This window comes from Conger conger, chromosome 4 (genome assembly GCF_963514075.1).
Source record: "Conger conger chromosome 4, fConCon1.1, whole genome shotgun sequence".
In the NCBI taxonomy this organism is placed as follows: Eukaryota; Metazoa; Chordata; class Actinopteri; order Anguilliformes; family Congridae; genus Conger; species Conger conger.
The window spans coordinates 12,678,940-12,699,049 of NC_083763.1; the positions used below are offsets into that span (position 1 = coordinate 12,678,940).

At 44.0% G+C, this 20,110-nt stretch overlaps 2 protein-coding genes across 3 annotated transcripts in view; both read right to left on the reverse strand.

Annotated features, from left to right (window-relative positions):
- The window catches only part of LOC133126502 (AP-3 complex subunit delta-1-like), a 30,411-nt gene extending 26,918 nt beyond the window's left edge, over positions 1 to 3,493 (reverse strand). Inside the window, 1 exon segment of the mRNA XM_061238786.1 lies at positions 3,123 to 3,493. Within this exon segment, the coding sequence (XP_061094770.1) occupies positions 3,123 to 3,218 (96 nt within the window). The 5' untranslated portion in view covers positions 3,219 to 3,493.
- A 1,046-nt stretch (positions 3,494 to 4,539) lies between these two features.
- On the reverse strand, positions 4,540 to 19,848 carry LOC133127102 (hepatoma-derived growth factor-related protein 2-like). 2 transcript variants are annotated; one of them, XM_061239747.1, is made up of 16 exons: positions 19,623 to 19,848; positions 18,035 to 18,111; positions 15,648 to 15,786; positions 14,587 to 14,868; positions 13,555 to 13,671; positions 13,340 to 13,408; positions 12,706 to 12,883; positions 11,666 to 11,753; positions 10,759 to 11,077; positions 10,054 to 10,187; positions 9,704 to 9,771; positions 8,779 to 8,849; positions 7,535 to 7,636; positions 7,005 to 7,161; positions 5,820 to 5,940; positions 4,540 to 5,422 (listed from the first exon to the last, which is right to left on the reverse strand). In XM_061239747.1, the coding sequence occupies exons 1-16, from the start codon at positions 19,692 to 19,694 to the stop codon at positions 5,353 to 5,355; spliced, it is 2,064 nt and encodes a 687-aa protein (XP_061095731.1). In that variant the 5' UTR covers positions 19,695 to 19,848; the 3' UTR covers positions 4,540 to 5,352. The 2 variants fall into 2 exon arrangements, with proteins under 2 accessions (XP_061095731.1, XP_061095730.1); XM_061239746.1 differs by having other exon boundaries at positions 12,706 to 12,886.
- Between the last annotated feature and the right edge of the window lie 262 nt (positions 19,849 to 20,110).

Consider the following 20,110-nt stretch of genomic DNA (forward strand, 5'->3'; position numbering starts at 1 on the left):
GCTCTCAGGTTGCTACCTAGGAAGTATTGATCTTTCATCTGTTCTGAGATTAGCCGAAGCTGGACGACAGCAAGTAAGGCAGCCGGTTGCTATGAAACACTTTGATGAGCAGTCAAGACCTTAACCCCTTATGGGTGGATCTGCCTTAAAAGACGCATGCAACGCCAGTGTTGTATTTGATCATATGACCGTTTTCAAGACACTAGACATGACCGTTGAAATGCATCGTGATTGCCAGGCCTTCCTACGAGTTTTCTACAGGGTGCCTTAATAAATAATGGGATAAGGAACTGCACAAGGGAGCTGCACACAACACAATTCTCACATCAAGCCGGACTGGGGAACAGGCAACAAAAGACCCAGGAACCAAACTTTAGTTCCAGTGTCAGGTAATACTTAAAAAAGGAGTTACAGCATTAGCTGTAGACATTAGCTACATCACATTTATTTTTCAAATGCTATTCTCTGGAGCGACTGTCTGACAACATGAAAAAACACGAAGTTACAAGAGCAACACAACCTGCACCTGTACACTGTCAAACTCACCTTCCCATTTCCTCTTTTGCAGAGTGCTTAACAAGGCCTGTTTGACTGTCAGATTTCTAACAGCCTGACAGTGATAAACAGCAGTGGCCCTCGTGTCTCTCACAACAGTGTGTCCTCATGTGCTCACAGGCTGTACACACCAGGCTCATTCATATTTCACAGTGTAGCCCTGTTTTTTCCCGGGAGGTGAACACCCAGACTAGGCCTGTAATGACAGGTTAGGCAATATACTGTGAACTGTGACCTAAAAAGTGCTCTTACCTGACAAATGCCAGACAAAGAAAACGGGTACACCTGCTATTCTCATGCTCAGAGAAGCAGACAGGAATATGATTTATAATTCGGTATTACACATAAGACAATGGAAGAGGTGTGTTCAGAATATGTCAGGTATGGGTTTAGATAAGACTAGAAAACGGGTAACCAACTCCGCTAACGTTACAAGAACAATAATAAGAATAATTTTCAACATCTGCTGTGCAATCGAAACGCATTTACTAATAATGCTCACTGGTTGGCTACACTGTCTCATTGCTGACTGAATGGTTTATGTGACGGACAGCACACAAAGCACAGCCTGATTCAGCCTTCAGAAAATAATGCATGTCACAAGCACACCATGTTCAAATTTGAAATAAAATGCTTGTTGATTACCTTCCACAGCTGAGCTAATATCAGAAGACAAGAATCAGCAATGAACACCGCACTCGGTCATATGGAGAAAATGCCTGACAGTTAAAAGCCGTTGATGTTAACAATATAAGTGGCAGCCCAGGCCGGAAGGAATGAGGTGGTCATTGTCCGACACAGTAACCACCTTCAGGGCAATAAATGCCATCCATACTCGACCACATTCAAGACAACACCGCATCCAAACACTTAAGCGAATTTAGAGAAATCCCAAGACAGATACTCTATACAGAGATTCTGCTGTGCCCAAATCCGGGCAGGACAGAAAAAATTCTGCGGATCCTAACGGGCCCTGGCAGATTGCGTGACAATACTCGCGTCACAAAGCGTCTCTACTGTGCAGCAAGCAAAACGCACACAAATAGACTAAAAGCTCTTTGGATGGCCGGGTTCTGCAGAACACGTTATATTACGTGCTGTCGTCTCCCTCCGCGTCTACAGAGCTCCGTTACAGACAGATTTCAGAGTCCATTAAGAGTTACTGCTGTCCGTCACATGCTGTTGGAAAATAGACAAAACTGCTTGAGTTAAAAGTGCTAATGTTGGATGGTCACCCGAGGTGTAGGTGTACGATCTTGACGCGCATTTCCAAAGAAAAGTCAACAGCTTGGTTTTGACTCAGGGGCAAGAAATTAACCCACTGTCCATAGTGGCTTGTGAATTTGTCGCCTCTCAACATTTTACAATATAACACAAACTGGTTGGTTGCCTGCTAATGCACCTGCTAGAGTAGACCAGCCATAATCTAAATTTTACCAGCATTTGGCTGGTGACAGGTGCTAATTTCATATCCTGTCAGGGCTCCCCAAATGTAAAATCATCTAGCCGGAAGTTTCAGAAGGTTCTTAAGGGCAGCCTTCAACAATCCTAAAGTGCAAGAAATGAACGTTTAAGAGATGAAAACATGCCTAGCATGATCCAATATACACCACATCACAAATATCAACCATTTGGTCGGTTACATATCTGTCGCATATATGAAATTTAAAAGGGAACTAAATGCGGGTCGGGGCCAAGGGACAGGGAAGGAAGAAGCCTCTTTCTCAAATGAAACTTGTCATTCTCGGGGCCTACATCAACAAGCTCTGTCCGTCCAAAGCCATCACTTCTGCAATGTTGACACTAACGTTAGCTAACGATAGCTTTAGCTCGCTAGCTACCTCTGGTGATATCTTAAACATACTCGTTAGAAGCCACATATTTCAGGCTGGTAAGGTGACACTCGTGAAAAAACATACATTAGATGTCAGTTCACACAAAATAGGATAAAATAACTAACCAATGCCGACTAACGTAGTCTAGCTGAGATACTCATGATGAGAAATTAGCTGGCTAACTCTTAGCTATAGCCATGTTAGATGTTGCAAAGTCAGGTAAGTTAAGCGAGCATTTTCAGGTAGCACTGGTCAGCTGGCTAGTCATGGTTGAATAATGAGTTTTAAAGCGCTATAGCTACGTTATAATTTTAGTTTGGAAACACGCTAGTTAGTTATTTACGTTAAGGCTATGGCTAGGTAACTATGATTAAAGCAGGGAAGCAAGCTGAAAGTAAACCAACTTAGCTAATGGTATGTTATGTTAAACTGTAAAGCCCGGGATATGCAATGCTAGACTAGCGGTAGCCTAACAGCATCCTTATCGGATTCTGCCTTCGTTCATTTCTAACCCGAACGAACAGCTGTTCAGTGAATTTAGCCTACACTGGGAGAGATTTAGCTTGCATGCTAATGTTAGCCAACATTACCTGTCCAGTCTCGCTAGCTGGCATTTATTTGACCGGCTAGCTTGCTGGTGCAATTCAAACAATAAAGTTGCGCAAATTGCTAACGTTAGGCAATCGTTTATCTTGACAGTTAATTTTACAGTGATAATGGTATTTGTCTCACCTCATCTTCTTTGTGGTTTCTTATGCCACGTACTAGGTCCTGGAGGTTTTTATCGAACATCCGATCGATGCTCCCTTTAACTATTTTCAGAGCCATGGCTGCAGGCGTCTATCTAGTCACTGCTGTCCTGCGGGATGGAGAGGCAAGCTGGGGTTTCTCAGGAGCACGCCGGCCCCGCTCGACAGTCTAACCTACACGGACGGCGTCCTCGCCGGAGGCACCGTTTTAAAATCCAGGCCCGTTGACAAGAAGAGGCTGGTTGGGTGGTCCTGACTGTAGCTTAAGAAATGCTAAGTGCTGATCCGGCTAGGAAATGGCTGACAAAATGGCGTCGAGTCAGCTGACTGCATGACAGTGGCTGGCGCTCCGTACGCCAGCAGTCAGCAGAGTTGTGCGTCAAAGAGTAGCTAACGTTAGCTTGGGTAGCGGCACTTTGCCCCCATACAACAGGAATGCCTGACTACACAGCGAGAGCGGATATTTACAGATGGATTCGACACCTGTGCTATTGTATAGTGCTACGTATATAATTGTTTCTCTTGGTGAAAAGTTGCCATTGACATACTCGGAGTGGTTTTAAATATTCCTTTTGTAGATTATTTGCAGTGGCTCTACGGATTGGCATGTGAAACAGCCTAGTCATACACAGGTTACTTGAAGAATGTTTCTGTCAGATACAGTGTCTTTCTTTATCCTTGCACAGACACGGCCAATACAATACTGAAAGACTCAACTGCATATCAGGGGCAAGATAGTCTAAACGTCACAAGTTAAACATTGAACAATTTTTGTGACTTCATGAAATCAGCCATTTCTCCTGTGCTTCAGATTAATGTAACAGTGTTACTGGTAGCAGGCCAGAAGAGAAACGTTTTTGGATATATGGAGAATGCTTTTCTCATAATTCAGGATCACATGGCAAAGAAGTCTATATTCCTACAGTATTGTGCACAGAAGCTTAATTAATTTAATAGAAATTAGGGGATGTAAAAAAGCAACGCACAAGTCAACGAGACATTTTGAGAGCCATTTGATAGACTGGTTGTAGTGCAGCTGGTGAGGACATGGGCACCATCTGCACAGAGCATACAAGTATTCAAATATTTTCATATCAGTGATAAAGATGCAGGTTGTCATTCTAAAGCTTTCACAAGGTTTAAATGTCACAGCGAATTAAATCTACCAGTATTTACAGGTTGAAAGATTCCCATTACAGGGATACTGTGTGGTGCAGTTTGTCCGTCAGCCAACTTTCAATCCACATATGAAGCACACTCCAGGTAGGTTTGAATCCCTACAACAGTGCTTTATGTACTGTGATCCCATTACCATTTGTATATTAAGTCAAACTATTTTTTTTTTGTTTCTATTTGGCAGTAGCTAAAGACTTGTAATTATTAACAAATTAAAGATGCGATTTCAATGTTTAAATGGTACTCAGTCCAGTACTGGGACTACCATACTGACATTTTTTTATTCAATTTGCACCTAGTGATTGTTTAAAAGTATCAGCGTTATATAGCAGTAACACCACTTTTGAAAAAGAAAAGAAAATCCAGCAAATTTCAATAATGCTCCAGTTGATTGGTGAGAAGAAAGGAAAACCAGAAACAACAAGCATTCTGTAGAAAGGAAGAGTAATGCAGTAAATGGCAATAATATGAACATAGAGAAACTAGGTGTACTTAACAGCTTGCTTTCATGGTCAGAACGGACTGTGTAACAACCACCAGCCTTTAAAAATAGTAAAGTAATATTTAAAGGACAAAGACAAAGCTCACAATAAAGAAATGTTCAAAATCCATTCCATATGGTCCAAACAAACCTTTACTCCTTCAGAGTTTTTTTTTTCTTTTTTCTTATGACATAGTCAACAGAGACACTCCTCACACATTGGCAGGAGTGCTGTAACAGCACAACTGGAACAGTAAAGACCGAGACATTCATGACACAGCTCCCTTCATCTCTCGCACGTTCTCTCAAAAGTCAAAAGTGCTCGGTACTCATCCCCTCAATTTATATACAACGTGAAGGGGAGCCGCTGGCTCGAAGCTGATAACGAGGACAAAGAAAGGGGAAGGGGCTTGCAGGTGCTGTATAAAAGTCCGAACGAAAGAAAATGTATAAATTGATAAAAAGGTCGACGTCGGCACAGCGCCGGGATAGAGTCGGTTAGAGCTCTCTCAGTTCATTTGCTGTGAACTATTTTACTCTCGAGACTCCGCTTCCTTCAGCTCTCTGCGGACGGTGGGTCTGTGACATCATCAGAGTGCGTCGGCTCCTCAGCTGGGCTCACTGGGCTTGAAACAGGAAATGGCATACACTAAGTATACTAGAGATAATTAACTTCCATATCAACGTGACTCATTATAATGTAACAAGACATACTTATGAAGAAATGTGCAACAAAGTTCTCTCACCAGGGAAACAACAAAATTGGTAAATATAGTTATACAATCTTACATTGTTATTTTATAATTATTAACAGTTTTTATAAACTATTATTTAAAGTAATTAAATCCTGCACTGACCACAGTATTGCTTATTTAACACAGTATTTCCAGGCACAGTATTTCCATTAGACATTGGATTGCAATGCATGGCTCACATTCAAAACTATTATGGTGCCATTTCCTATTTGGTGTGATTTCTCACAAATGTAAATTGAATCATGATTGCAGTGTTGCTGCTTTTTACCTGTTGTGGGGTGAGGCTTCATGGTCCTTATTATTATCCTGGTCAGGTGACTTGGTAATGTATGCTGATTGGCTGTCTTCTTTATCTTGAGACTCTGACTCTCCATTCACAGGTGTTGTATCTGAGGGTCAAGTTAAAATAATTATGGGAAGCAAAATATGGAGGGAATTCACACCATAAGTCTTAAGATTTTAACTAACCGTAACCCTCTTTATGGTTCCTAGAGCTCCCTCTCTTAATTTCCTCTACAAAATCATAAATAATATTAATAAAAAATTGAATATTCCATTCAGTTCAATTACAATATATATCATAAAAATAAATGTCACAAAACAGAGAATGCAAATTACTCAGCTAAGTTTTTAGAGTACCTTTGTCAATGTCACCAACATGTTATGCACCTTTAACTTGTCACTGCCTCAGTTCAACAGATGAAATGTCTTTGGTTTCAATTTGACACTGTTGTTTACATAATTTAAATGTGGTTTTCATTGACTCATTGCATTGTAAAAATGTTTTCATTGGGTGTTGACTGGTCAAACCCTACAGTGAACAGGAATTAATGAGGCTGATATCAACCACAGCTCAAAACACACTTGCAGGAGCAATAACCATTTGTTGCAAGACCCAACACATAAGCTGAAGTGTCATTTAAGCTTGGCCCTACCCAATAGAATTTTCAAATACTATCAAACACATAGGCAACAAAGTACCAATTTTGTACGCTGAATTATGTAAATCAATCTCACACCTAAAACTACTACGTGCCCCAGTGAGCAAAAGCTGGAATCTAGACATCTAGAGGGGTGGACATCTAGGTTGAGAGATGTTTTGAAATACAGGCAAGGTTGATCCCCAACATAGCACAGGTTTTACCCAGATATAGCCTGGCTAGATCGTAGTCGACTTTTCACTTTAACCAAATATAGTCAGGTTTTCCCCTGAACGTCTACACAGCATTTCACCAGCTTTTCACCACACAAAATGTCCACTGCGTCTCTCTCAGTAGATTCAGGAAGTAGGATCTTAACTCAATAAATCAGCCAATACAGAGGGCACAGGGGAAGTGAGAGAGTACTTATAGAGCCAAATTAAAGGGGAAAAAAGGAGAAGAAAAGTAATGTTAAAGGGACATACATGAGTGACATAAAAAAAGCAGGTGAAGAGGAACTGCACAGGTCTTACCTGCGTTTTGCTGCTCTTTTCTGTCCCCTTCCTGGGCCTTGCAGTCAGGCTCAGGTTTCGGCGTGGCGTCCGGTTTGCCCAGAACCTGCAGTTTCAGTTTGTTGTAGACCTGGCTGGCCTTTTCCATCACCGCATTGCTGGCCTTGTACCTCCGGATCTGGAAAAGAGCCAGGCACCACGAGATGAACATCGTCATTCTGTCCTCGAATCGAGCGGGAGCGCACTGTGATGTCACTGGATTCAGGAATCCGGAATCTCCAGCGGATTGAAGGGAACACGATTAACGTAAAACAGAGCTGCCCAACCCTGATCTTGGAGATCTACTGTCCTCCTGAACTGTAGGTCTTCACTCCAATCCTAACAAAGCACACCTAATTCAGCAGCTACAGAGCATGCTGAGCTGCCAATTAGTAGAATCAGAATTCATCCCAAATTACGGCTAAAATTAAGACCTACAGGACCATATGTCTCCGGGAACAGGGTTGGGCAGCCCTGATTTTGTACCCAAACACACTGACAGAGGCACAAACCTTCTTGAGTGTGGCGATCACGTCGGCGTTCTTCTGTAAGAGATTGCTGGTTACCTGCACTGACCCCAGGTCTTCCAAGGCCTGCAGACAGCGCTCAATGTCCTGGGTGAAAGAGAAGAGAATGAGCTTTTGAAGTGAGCGGGACAGTGTTGCCGGGTAACCCTTTAAAGTGTGAGATCACAAATATGTGATTGGAATGTATGTTCTTAACTGAATGTTCTAATCCTGATGTAACAATCACTACTGGTAATAGAAAGCAGAGTCCTTGAACAATAACTTAGAATGTTTAGGCTCTATGCACAGATGACTGCTGCAGCGAGCAGGTACACTGTAGTCATGATGACCAAACGCACAAGCAGAGCTACAATGAGGTCTGCAGTCCAAACGGCACACCAAGTATTCAGCCCGTTTGTGTGGAATTGGACTCTGGAAGAATCAGAACTTCTGTATGTGCAAAAGCTGAAGGGTTGAACGGAGGGCCCTCTGTGGCATGCGACTGGGCACTGGTCTATAGGGCTGAATTAATCATAGCAATTGATCTGCAACAGAATATGCAGATTGCTCACAATGAAAAAAAATAATATGCTCACTGCATTTAACTTAATTTCATTGTAGAACACTGAATTTAATCGATCAGTTTTTTCGGCTGGTTAAGTCCAGGTCAATTCAGCACACTGTTGGACCCCATCGTCACAGATGTTTAATGAGATTTGGCCTGCCTATTTGGTCTTTTAAAAAACACCTAGAACAAAAATGCCACTGGTCTCGGATCATTAAGGGAGATATGAGCTAGCAAAGTGTGGCTTTGACTTTCCATATGTGCAGTCTCCATTACACATATGCAAAATTTAAATCTTGCACTCTTCTTGACTGACCCTTTAGACTGGAAAAGACCTTTAAAATGATGACCTATAGTAATATAGATAAGCAAGTCAAAGTCATGCAGTCGCGGTAATTCGCCCAAACTTTGTTAGCCCATATCTCCCTTAATAATCATCCGAGACCAGTTTAATTTAGGTTCTAGGGGTTTCTCAGAAGATCAAATAAGCATGCCAATTCTCAATAAAATCCATGACCGTGCTGAATTGACCTGGACTTACCCAGCTGCTGCATTGCATCATGGGTATGCAGGCCAGTCACGTACTGAGTTTGAGGGACACGTGTGTGAAGCTCGCGGGAAATTGCGGGATGTTTGCAACGGTCTGCAACGTTTGTGGGTGTGTATTAGGCCAGAGCGCACTCACTGGATTGTCGACCTTGAGTGAAAACTTGATGTCTGAGTGGAGTTTCTGCAGCTTTTCCTCTGGGGACAGCTCTGAGGGGCAGACAGAAACGCCAGAGATCAATACAAGCCCCAGCGGCTAGACAAGGGCCTGAGTCAGCAGTGTAGTCGGGAACTGCGCTTGTAAAGGCTGATTTGTGCTTTGGTGACAAAGTGTCGTGGGACAAAGTGTCTGCTGACAGACCACGATTTGCATTTCTAATTCAGCGACAATGTGCGCCGTTACCATAGCAAACTCATCTCTTCTGCCAGCTTCTTAAATCTGTCCATTTTTCTAGCTAGCCAAGAAGACGATATGTTTTAATTCATAAAAAAACAAAACAAGTAGTGGTAAACAAGCACCGTTGCCATGACAAGCTTTTGTCTTTGTTTTAGCCAACCAATTACAGCTGTGCAACCCGTCTGATCCTTTGCATAATTTTTGCCCACAGACATTTGTCGCTGAAGCATGGATTAGCCTGAACTGTGGTCGATTCCCAACAGGGGCAATGCCATTGTACCCTTGAGCGAGGCAATTAACCTAAACCCCTTCTGTAAAATATTCAGCAGTCTAAATGATCTGTGTATAAAATAAGCTCCATTAGTCACTCTGGGTAATTCACAGAAGCAGTTCAGGTTCAGCCGTTGCATTGCATTATGGGTATGCAGGCCGGTCACGTCCCTTTTGTCCCTCCTGAACGTTTGGGACAGGAGGGAGGGGGATATTAATGAAATGTGTGTGGGAGTGTTGTACCCTTGAGCCAGGCGATTAACCTGAACTGCCTCTGTAAAATACAGGCTGCATAAGTCACTCCGCATGACAAGGTTGTTTAAGGCCGTTTTTCGGCAGCCATTTTGGTTCAATGATGCCTAAAGCATGCATGAGCTGCATAGGGGGGGGGGCTGACCTTTTTTCTTCTCCGCACGTTTCTCCGGGGCTCTCTCCGCCTTCCGCTTGGTCGCCTCGGGCTTGGGCCTGGAGAGGGAGAGAAATCCACACTGCCGCACGGCCGAGACACAAAGCCCTAATCGCCCTGTCAGTCTCCATTCACAGCCCGGTGCCTTCATTATGAAGACGAACAGTTTTATTAGGGCTCGGTTATTAAACATAATGCATAATTATTCGACGATAACCCGAGCCATTGTTACACCAGAAGTAAAATGTGACGTGCTTACATTGACGTGTCATACACACTTAGGGGTAATTAACGCGTAAAGCGTTTCTCCAGCCGACCATCAGGCCCTCCTCTCCCGTTACCTTGAACGAGGCTTCTGCTCTTTCCGCCGAGCCTTCTTCTCTTTCAGCGCTCTCTCTTTTTTAGCTTTGATTTCCTTCTCTTTCCTTGACCGCTCTTTCTTCTGGCTGTCCGGGCGCTTGGCGGGTTTCTTCACCTGATGACAGAGCACACGCTCAGTAAGAGGCCAGAGGGTTCACAGTTTTTACACTGGTCTACAGACAGCTGTAGGCTGAGGACAGACGGGTAAATCAGGGGACGAGGCTTATGAACGCAAACCGATAAGGATGTGGTTACATGAAAGTGTAGGAGAGAGTGACAGGGAGGAGGAAGAGAAAGAGGGAGAGAGCAGATGGAGGAAGTGGTTTATTTTGATTCCAGAAGCGAGGAGGACTAAACATGAATGTCCTTGATCGTCCAGCTTTTACATATGCAATTACTTTGACTTTTGTTTTTACATTTTTTTAACCCTTTGAATGTCGTTTGGGATGTTTTTTTTTAAATTTAAAATCAGTGTTTAAGAACTCCATGGCTTACAATTACCAGTAGTGATTGTTACATCAGCATGATAGAATGTTCAGTTGAGGACATTCTAATCATATATTTGTGATCTCACAACTTATAGGATAATTCTTCAAGCTGTCACAAGAGTTGAGAGTTGAACCTGCAGCCTCTAAGCTGGCAGCCTAGCTCCCTGGTTGGGGCACAGCAGGGCCCGGGGGTGGTACCTCAGCAGGAGGGGAAGAGTCCGAGTCGGAGGGGGCAGGGATGGGTGGAGGCGGGGGCTTCTTGCTCTTCTTTAAGGGGTGGTCGTCCGGTTCGTCGTCCGAGCTGCTGCCGCTCCCGCTGCTCCTGCCGCTGCTCTTGCCGCTGCCCCTCCCTCCGCCCTTCTCCCTCTCCTTCTTCCTGTTCTGATCCTCCTCCTTCTCCCTCTCCCGGAGCCTCCTCAGCTCCTCCGCCTCCTCCCGCTTCCTCCGCTCCTCCAGCTCCCGGCGGCGCTCCTCGTCCCGACGCTTCCACTCGCTGATGCGGTCCGGCTCGCTGTCGCTACGGCGACCAACGCCAGGGAAACGCAGCGCCGACCAATCAAAAAACGACACAAGAGGAGCATTCGTTTGGGTTTGCAAGCGCTAGCCAGCTAACAAAACGTTTTCACAATGTTACGCCTTTGTGAATGATATAACATTGCCACTACGTGGCAGCAAAGTTGTGGGAACGTTTTGTGTTTAGGGACAGCTGGATTTGAGTCCTTGTATTGTATACTATATGTTTCATATGCATTTTCATATGCATCATTTTGATTGTAGTTTTTGATTACATTTTTGGAAGAACACATTTTAGTGCATTTCCCCCATCCCTGGCCACTGTTAATGGAGTATCATCAAGAGTACAATTAATTAACTGTAATGAAGTAATAGTAGCAATAATAAAACTTAATTTATCCAGTGCTTTCAGTGCGGGGATTAAAAGCACTTCGCAGGTAATAAAGTTGATGAAAAATAAATTGGCGATGGTAAATTGAGCAAAGCCCATAACACAAGAGAAATGGGTCATGCAATAAAAATGTCAGCAATAAAACAAAATGAACCGCAGGTACTGAAGAGGTGTGAAGAGACGGGAGGGGCGGGCGCTGACCTGTCGCTGTCCGAGGACGACGGGGACCGTCTGGCCGGGGCCGGTTTGGGTTTGCGTGCACGAGGCTTTGGGGCCGGCTTCTCTGCGGCTGCGATGGGGGACAAACGCCAATGCGAACTCAAATTCAAATGCAGATGCTCAATACTTAAACATGGCCCTCAGGGGCCAGCAGTGGTGCTGGTTTTAATTCCTCCCCTCTAATCGGGGACTGATTTAAACCAGGTGAGTAACTGCTGGCCAGTCAGGACTGTCAGGCAGAAGAGAAACCAGTGGTATTACTGATGTTCAGCCATGCTGTGGAGCATCTGGAAATGGCAGTTACAGTTTTAGATTTCCTGCAATCAGAGTGGTTTCAGCTGGTTTAGCCAGTGTTATTTTATTGGTCAGATTTCCTTTTAGGGTGCTCGAATGAGACACGCTGATGATTCAGTAATGAAGAGCACTTCTAAAACGAAATGGTAAAGACCTGCGTCACAAAGGTTGTCTGAGAGAGGGGGTGCTAACTGCAGAAGACAAAGGCTGTGTCCAAAACTGCATACGACTCATACTAAATTTCAGGCGGATGAGTTGGCTCAAATCGCTGCCTCCAAAGGGAACCACAATTTCTGCTGCCCATATAAGAGCATTATTCATCCATTCTGATCACTGGTTTATTAGCAAAAATATGCCCGGAAACTGGGCAGACTTCTCACATCAGTGACTTCTCACATCTGACCAGACTATCTTAAGGTTAAGGTTTGTTTTGGAATGTTTGTTCAAAATTCTAAGCCAGTGTTCTAGAATTCCATTGCTTTCCGTCACCAGCCATGATTGTTACATCAGCATTAGAATGTTCAGTTGAGACCATTCTAATGACATATTAGTGATCTCACACCAGAAAGGGTTTATTGTAAACAAGTGAGGCAGAACAGAGTGTCTAATTACCTCTCCTTCTCATCAAACAGACACACCTGTACCACAGCCAGGCTACAGCAATGTGGATATAACTGAAAAGACGAACGGACAACCCTGCGACTGACAACATACGCGCTCCCACTCACCTTTCTTGCGCCCCTGGGGGGTCTTCCGAGGCGGTGGGTCGGACCCGGAATCGGAATTGGAGCTGGACTGTGACTCGGATCCAGTGGGCGCCGGCCGCGGCTTCTGGTCCTCCTCCGAATCGCTCCTTTGAGCCCTCTCTGAGCCAGACCCCGAGTCAGAGTCAGAATCTGAAGCCGGCTTCTGGAGAGAAGCGAGAGAGAGAGAGAGAGAGAGAGAGAGAGAGAGAGAGGGGGAGAGAGAGGGGGAGAGGGGGGAGAGAGAGGGGGAGGGGGAGAGGGGGGAGAGAGAGGGGGAGAGGGAGAGGGAGAGGGAGAGAGAGCGAGGGAAAGAGGGAAAGAGGGAAAGAGGGAGAAAGAGTAAGGCACAAAGAGTGAGGACAGTTTTGACCAGGTTTCAATTGCCACACACAATGCTAATGGATTATAATGAGCAAAGAGACACAATTGTACAATTGTATAGAATATTTTAAAAAAAATAAATAAATAAATAAATAAAATTAATTTAAGGTAAAGATCCTCATAAACTGCACTTCAAAAGGATAAATAAGCATTTTAAATAATTGGAGCTGATAGTGCACACTGCAACAGAGAAGAGTGGGTGTACTGACAGGTGTAATGACAGGTGTGTAATGACCTTTTTTCTGCCTCTGGCCACTGCTTTCTTTCCTCCTGAAGCCACAGGCTTCTTCTCCGGGGTGAAGTCCTGAAACACAAACACATCATGGTCAACTCGAGAGAGAGACAAACGGCACTATCAACTCGAGAGAGAGAAAGAGAGACACATCACCATCAGCTCGAAGAGAGAGCCGATATTCACACTTCATTTTATTTCGTGAAATCTGGCCGTACCTGGTCACTGTCCTCGCCGGAGTCTGAGCCGGCAGAAGGTTCTGGCTCGGAGGGAGAGCCGCTGTCCTCCCGGTCCCTCTCGCTGGAGGATCCGCGCGATCGCTTCTGTGGCGGCCGCTGCAGTGAGGATATAGCGGTTAGCTATGTGCTACAGTGATGATATAGTGGTTAGCTATGTGCTGCAGTGATGATATAGCGGTTAGCTACGTGCTGCAGTGATGATATAGCGGTTAGCTATGTGCTGCAGTGATGATATAGCGGTTAGCTACGTGCTGCAGTGATGATATAGTGGTTAGCTATGTGCTGCAGTGATGATATAGCGGTTAGCTACGTGCTGCAGTGATGATATAGCGGTTAGCTACGCGCTGCAGTGAGGATATAGCGGTTAGCTACGCGCTGCAGTGATGATATAGCGGTTAGCTACGCGCTGCAGTGACAATATAGCGGTTAGCTACGTGCTGCAGCGAGGATATAGCGGTTAGCTATGTGCTGCAGTGATGATATAGCGGTTAGCTACGCGCTGCAGTGATGATATAGCGGTTAGCTATGTGCTACAGTGATGATATAGCGGTTAGCTACGCGCTGCAGTGAAGACGGCTCATGGCTCAGGCGGTAAGAGCAGTCGTCTGGCAGTCGGAGGGCTGCCGGTTCGATCCCCCGCCCGGGCTGTGTCGAAGTGTCCCCGAGCAAGACACCTAACCTCGAAATGCTCCTGACGAGCTGGTCGGCGCCTGCCTTGCATGGCAGCCAATCGCCGTTGGTGTGCGAGTGTGTGTATGAATGGGTGAATGAGAAGCATCAATTGTACAGCGCTTTGGATAAAAGCGCTATATAATTGCCAACCATTTACCATGATATAGCGGTTAGCTACGTGCTGCAGTGAGGATATAGCGGTCAGCTATGCGATGTGGGGCGCTGGGTGTGCGGAGGGGATATATGGAGGGCAAGCTATGCCCCTTTGTTTCATTTAGAAAGTATTTTGAGTATTTTTGGTAAGTGGGAAGTGGAATTAAATGATGGAGCTGCACTCACCTTAGGGGCAGGGGCAGGGGCCTTCCTCTTTACTCCTCCTCCTCCTCCTCCTCTTCCTCGTCCTGCTCCACCTCCTGCACCTCTTCCTCTTCCTCCTCCTCCTCCTCCTCCTCTTCTTTGGTCTTCGCTTCCAGAGTCAGAATCGACATCACTTCCTGAGTCTGCCTTCCTGGGCACCACCACTTCCTCCTCCTCCTCCTCCTCCTCGTCTTCCTCCTCCTCACCCTCACTCCCTCCTGCGTTTTCATTGGCTCCTTCATCACTGTCAGAGGAGCTGGCCCCCTAGGTTTTCATTAAAACCAGGACAGCCATAAATCATTCTGGGATAATTTAACCGGGATACATTTCTGCATAATTACCACACCAGGAAGGAGAGGGAGCTGTCAAAGGATGTGACAAAAACTGATCCAGATACAGAGGGGAGACTCGACCAGCGTCTCATTAGGGAAATTAAGAGAAACCGGGGCACATACCCAGAATGTCTCAGGGTTTGAGTGCTGATCCGAGATCAGTTTCCATCTGTCTAAAGTGAACCATTATGAGCTAAACTGCACAGCCGACCTGGGATTAGCACTCAAACACAGAGAAGCTTCTGGAATACTAACCCAAGACCTGCAGTTATACAGCATGTACATTTTGTAGCTGTATTACTGACAGATAGCCCAGACGCAGAAATAAGTCTAGATGGAAATATGATGCATTTCTGCAAGTATATATAATTATATAATATACACCTTTGAAGAGATTTTTCCAAAAATTTGAAGTCAGGGTTCTAGTGTTCTTGCTTTCAATTACAAGTCGTGATTGTCACATTAGCATTAGAATGTTCAGTTAAGAACATTTTAAGCACATATTTGCAATCTCGCTTCTTAAATGGTTAAAACTTAATATCAGTGGAGACAACATAATCACAACAAAACAAATGACCATCTTACCCAACCTATTTACACAGCACTGCACTGTCTTTGTAACGGCCAGGGAAGGGGTGTAAATACCCCGTGAAGGGGAACCACGACACGACGCTGCAGAGGCGAGAGGTTGGGCAGAACCCTGGGACTCACCGGGGGCCCACTGTACGAGGCATGCGGGTTGTTTGCGATTTCCCACAGTCCCTCGTTGAAGCCCTTCCTTTTGTTTGGTTTCCCGAATCGTTCTTTGCCCTTCTCGTAGGCAAAGAGGTCCTTCGCCGCAAGGAATGCACTGATAGAGGAAGGGCACAGTGAACGCGTGTAGAGACATTCCGTTCTGATCATCGCTCCAGGCCATATCAGCCATTAATTCATCTTTTACAAAATAGGCTTCAGACTGCTTAACTTTTTGCATTTATTTATTTAATCTTAAATGGAAATTGTTGGCCAATGGCATTGTTGCCATCAATCTGCACTCAATAACCCACAATGACAAAGTGAAAATAATTCAATCTCACACAATAAAGTCCGCAAAAAGTGGGGGTCTGAATACATTCTGAAATTCTAACTGTATATTCAAACAAAATATTCAAAACATTTATATGTTACATTAGAAGCATTCAACAGATGCTCATATGCAGAGACTCTCACAAAATAGTGTCCATTTATTCAGTTGGAGAATTACTGAAGCAAAGTACAATTCAGGAATGCAGGTTAAGTTCCTTGCTCACAGTAAACCTACCTTGAAATTGAACCAGCATCCTCTGGGTTACAACCCCAGGGGGCCATTCCACATAGCTGGCTAACTCACTAAGCTTGACTTCTGCACCGACTAAAACCCGGAACTCCTTTATATACGGAACATAAGCCATCTGGGGTTTCCTCAGCGCAGAAGTCCGGCTTAGTCAGTTATCCAGCTTTGTGAAACATCCCCCAGGTCTGGAACCATTATACCACCCTGCTGCCTTCAAATATTGGTTAATTTGAAGAAACACGCAAGCCTCAGTCTCAAAGCACAATAACAACAAGCATGTCTTGATAATGCCAATCCGAGATGAGCTTTGCTTTCATAAACAATATGTCCTTGTCACAAGGAAATCCTGTATGAGGAAGCATGCTTGCAGCTCCAGATTTGCAGGTTTGAGTCCCAGGTGGGGCATTGCAATCACGCCCTTTAAACATGGAGTGACACCTGACTCGTGTGAGTAAACATGCCGCTGTGCAAATGGGCTGCACACAAAATTTTTTTAATATTATTTGTTTAATTCACTTCGTATAACAGCTTCTGCCAAATGCTTTAAATGTCGGCTATGTGTGAAATGCAAATGAAATAGATGAATAACTCAGAAAATATTAAATGCATTAGAGTTACCTGTGCAATAGCTATGAGTCAAAGGAAACTTGAAACCACCACTACAACTCCTGAATAAAAAAGTACATTTGGAGCATTTTGGTGCCACCTAGAGGTGGTTAATCGAGAAAGGATCAGCCATCTTACTAAATCAACAGTTGAGGGAAATACAACTAGCCCTGCTGTCCGAAAGACCCCAAATGCTTTCTGTCGTAGCCTATAATTTTTAGCTAATGGAATTAGCTAATGGAAGAAAATGTCTGCTTGGATTGCAATGTCTTTAACCATGCAGAATTCATTCAACTTAAATGCTGCTTACACAGTCGGTGTATACAAAACCTTTAAAATTAATTGTGAATTTCTGAAAAAAAAAAAAAAAAAACTATCTACTTTTATTTTCTGTTTTTTGCCAACGTGTGTGAATAAACAATGGTGTATGAATAAATAGTCTAATAGGAAAGTGCAGGCTAACTGGTTCAGTGAATCACACCGAAAAAGAATCCATACACTCCCCCAATCAAAGAAAAGCAAGATGACGTAGCAGAAATGGTTTCAATTGCGTTTTACAATGAAGAGAATTTCTATGAAAAACACAACTTCATGTGGTGTTGATCAGGGCAAACAATCGAGATTTTGCTTCAGTTAGCAAGCACTGCAAATTAATAGGACAGTCAGTGGGCTCATTCCAATCCCTAATTTTTCTCCTCTTTTTCCTTTTCTTTTCTCCCTTGTCCCTAGCTCCACTCATCGGGAGAAAATAGAAAAATATGAAAAAGAAGCAAAGATGGGGAAACCGAGAAAACGTGATTTACACAAGTGGAATGCCCTTGCTCTTTCAAATGTCAGTTTGAAGCCATGACATGGCATTAAATTACACTACAGACATGGCAGGTGGGGAGAGGTGGATCATTTATGGACGAAGCTTTCCAAAAAAACTTCCGCAAAGGGTGTGCTGATGTTTTTTTGCTCAAAGGAAAGATTGGGAGTTCTTAACTTCTACTTTTAGCTCCTTGAAAGAACATTGAAGGGGTTGTAATGTCCTTAAAGATGCCGGACCTCAATCGGTTTCCAAGACGGGAGCAAGGAAAGGAAAGACGTGGAGAAAAATAAGAGACTGGAACGAGCCCCCCCCTGTGTGAAGTCACGTCACACCGTATTCGAAGTGATGTCATCCGCAGCAGTTACTCACGTTTCGTGGGTCCCAAAGAAGAAGATGGGGATCTTATTAGGAGGAGGCTTCACGGCCCCCTCTGCTACATCCTCAATCTGAGAGAGAAACACACAGACGGGAGAAAACCATTAATGCTAAATACCTGACACTAAAGAAGGGGTGCACAGCAAGGGATGATCTGCTTCAGGGTTTTGTGCCAACTTCTGCTCTTAATTATTTAAGTAGCTAAATAATGTCTTGGTCAGACATTTGTATATGCACCAGCTACAGCTGCAGACTGCAAGTGTCTCCTGGAGATTTTACTCTGCTCAAGTACAGGAGTGAACCAGCATCATGTCTAGAGCTGTCAGAAAAATACATTTACGTAATTGGTGGGAACAAGCTTGCAGACCAGCCCTCCAGGACCAGAGTTGTACACCCCTGCACTAAAGGAATGAACATACACACTCCAAAAAGGTATTGGTATGTCAACGCATCATATTAGGAAATAAATGGAAAAATACAATTTGTCAGTTCCGTGTTTTGGTCCATAGCGCTCAACTAAACTGATAACAGTCACATACAGGAGTGAAATTAAATGAATGGTTTGTGACAAACCAACCCAACAGGAAAAACGCAACATAGATATTTACAACTAAATCTGTATGAGGATGGAGTTAGGCTCTTAAGCCTATACCATCATATCGTAATGTAATGTAATCTACAACTGCTAGAATATTATATAATAATTTATTCAGTAAGCACATCCCTAAGGAATATGGTGAAAAAGAACATCTTTGTGTCAATTCACTGTTCTCTTATTAAGAACACTATCACTCATTTTAAGAGGCTTAACGTTGTCATTTGAAGAAAATCTATCAGAGGTCGAATAAGTAGTTATTATTGTTTGTAAACACATTAAACAGAACAGCTAGATACACACAGCAGACGTCTCATACGACATCTTTGCGCACTGAAACAGTGTGGTTAGATGATCCTGTGTGCGATACTGACTAACTTTACTTTAAACTAGACTTAAATAATGATCACAGAACACCCAAATACTAACGCATAAGACAAGTGTTAACTTGGACATTCAGGCGGTGAGTGAACCAGATCACAATCGTTTTACAGAGTTAAAAGTAATGAATTGCGTTTGTTCAAGTTTAATTTTAAAAGCATCCAGAAAGCTGCTTAGCCACATAAACACGTTGAACTCCAGTGATGCGTTTTCAAAGTTCCGGCGATCTATTGGCGGAAAAGTCCAAGCAAAGACCGACCTTACAGATGGCAACGGTAGTGCAAGGAACATAGTTATCTGCCAGTAGGTAACTTCTAGAAGTCGAGCATACCCACATAAAACGTAGACAGAAACGCACATATAAATTAAGTCCACACTACAATATCATTAGAATGTACACGTGTCTATAGCTTAATTTGTGCATTCCAGCAAAAAAAGATACAGCCGCACAACCGAACACTTCTCTGTGCATCGCAGCCAGATACCTCCAAGCTAACGTTAGTCGCTAGCTAGTGCTACGGTAGCTATGCCAGTATCGCTCTCCAGGATGTAACGTTATAACCAACCGTCCTGCCGCCCACCCTTGTTTCTTAGGTGCTAGCTTACCCGAGCTGGCCAATGGGGGTATCCCTTCATTTTGGCGAACACTAGGTCCCCTGGCTGGAAATTGTGTGGCATTTTTCTGCTTTCCACGCGCTCTCTCTTCTCTCTACTCCCTGCTTTCTACGTCCTGTTGTCCCCGGGTTACAGACCAACACGAGACCTGTTTAACAGCACACACCTCTGCGAGAGAAGCGGTTGGGTTCAAGAGTAGCTTCCGCCAACTCTGTCTTTCAGGACGGAAGTTCCTCCCACTTTTCCTCCATTGATTGGTGAAATAGCCTGTCGTGGTTTATTTGCAACCAATGGCATTCGGCCGAAGCGATTTTTCTCCCCTGTTATCGAATAAGAGTGTATTTACTTTGCATGTCAGAACGTTCAAAATGTTTTGCTTTGAACAATCTGCGCTTCAATGAGTAAGATTCGCAAGACTGTACCCTTATACAACCCTTTCATTCGTGTTCACCTGGGACCTACAATTTGAATTTGTTCCT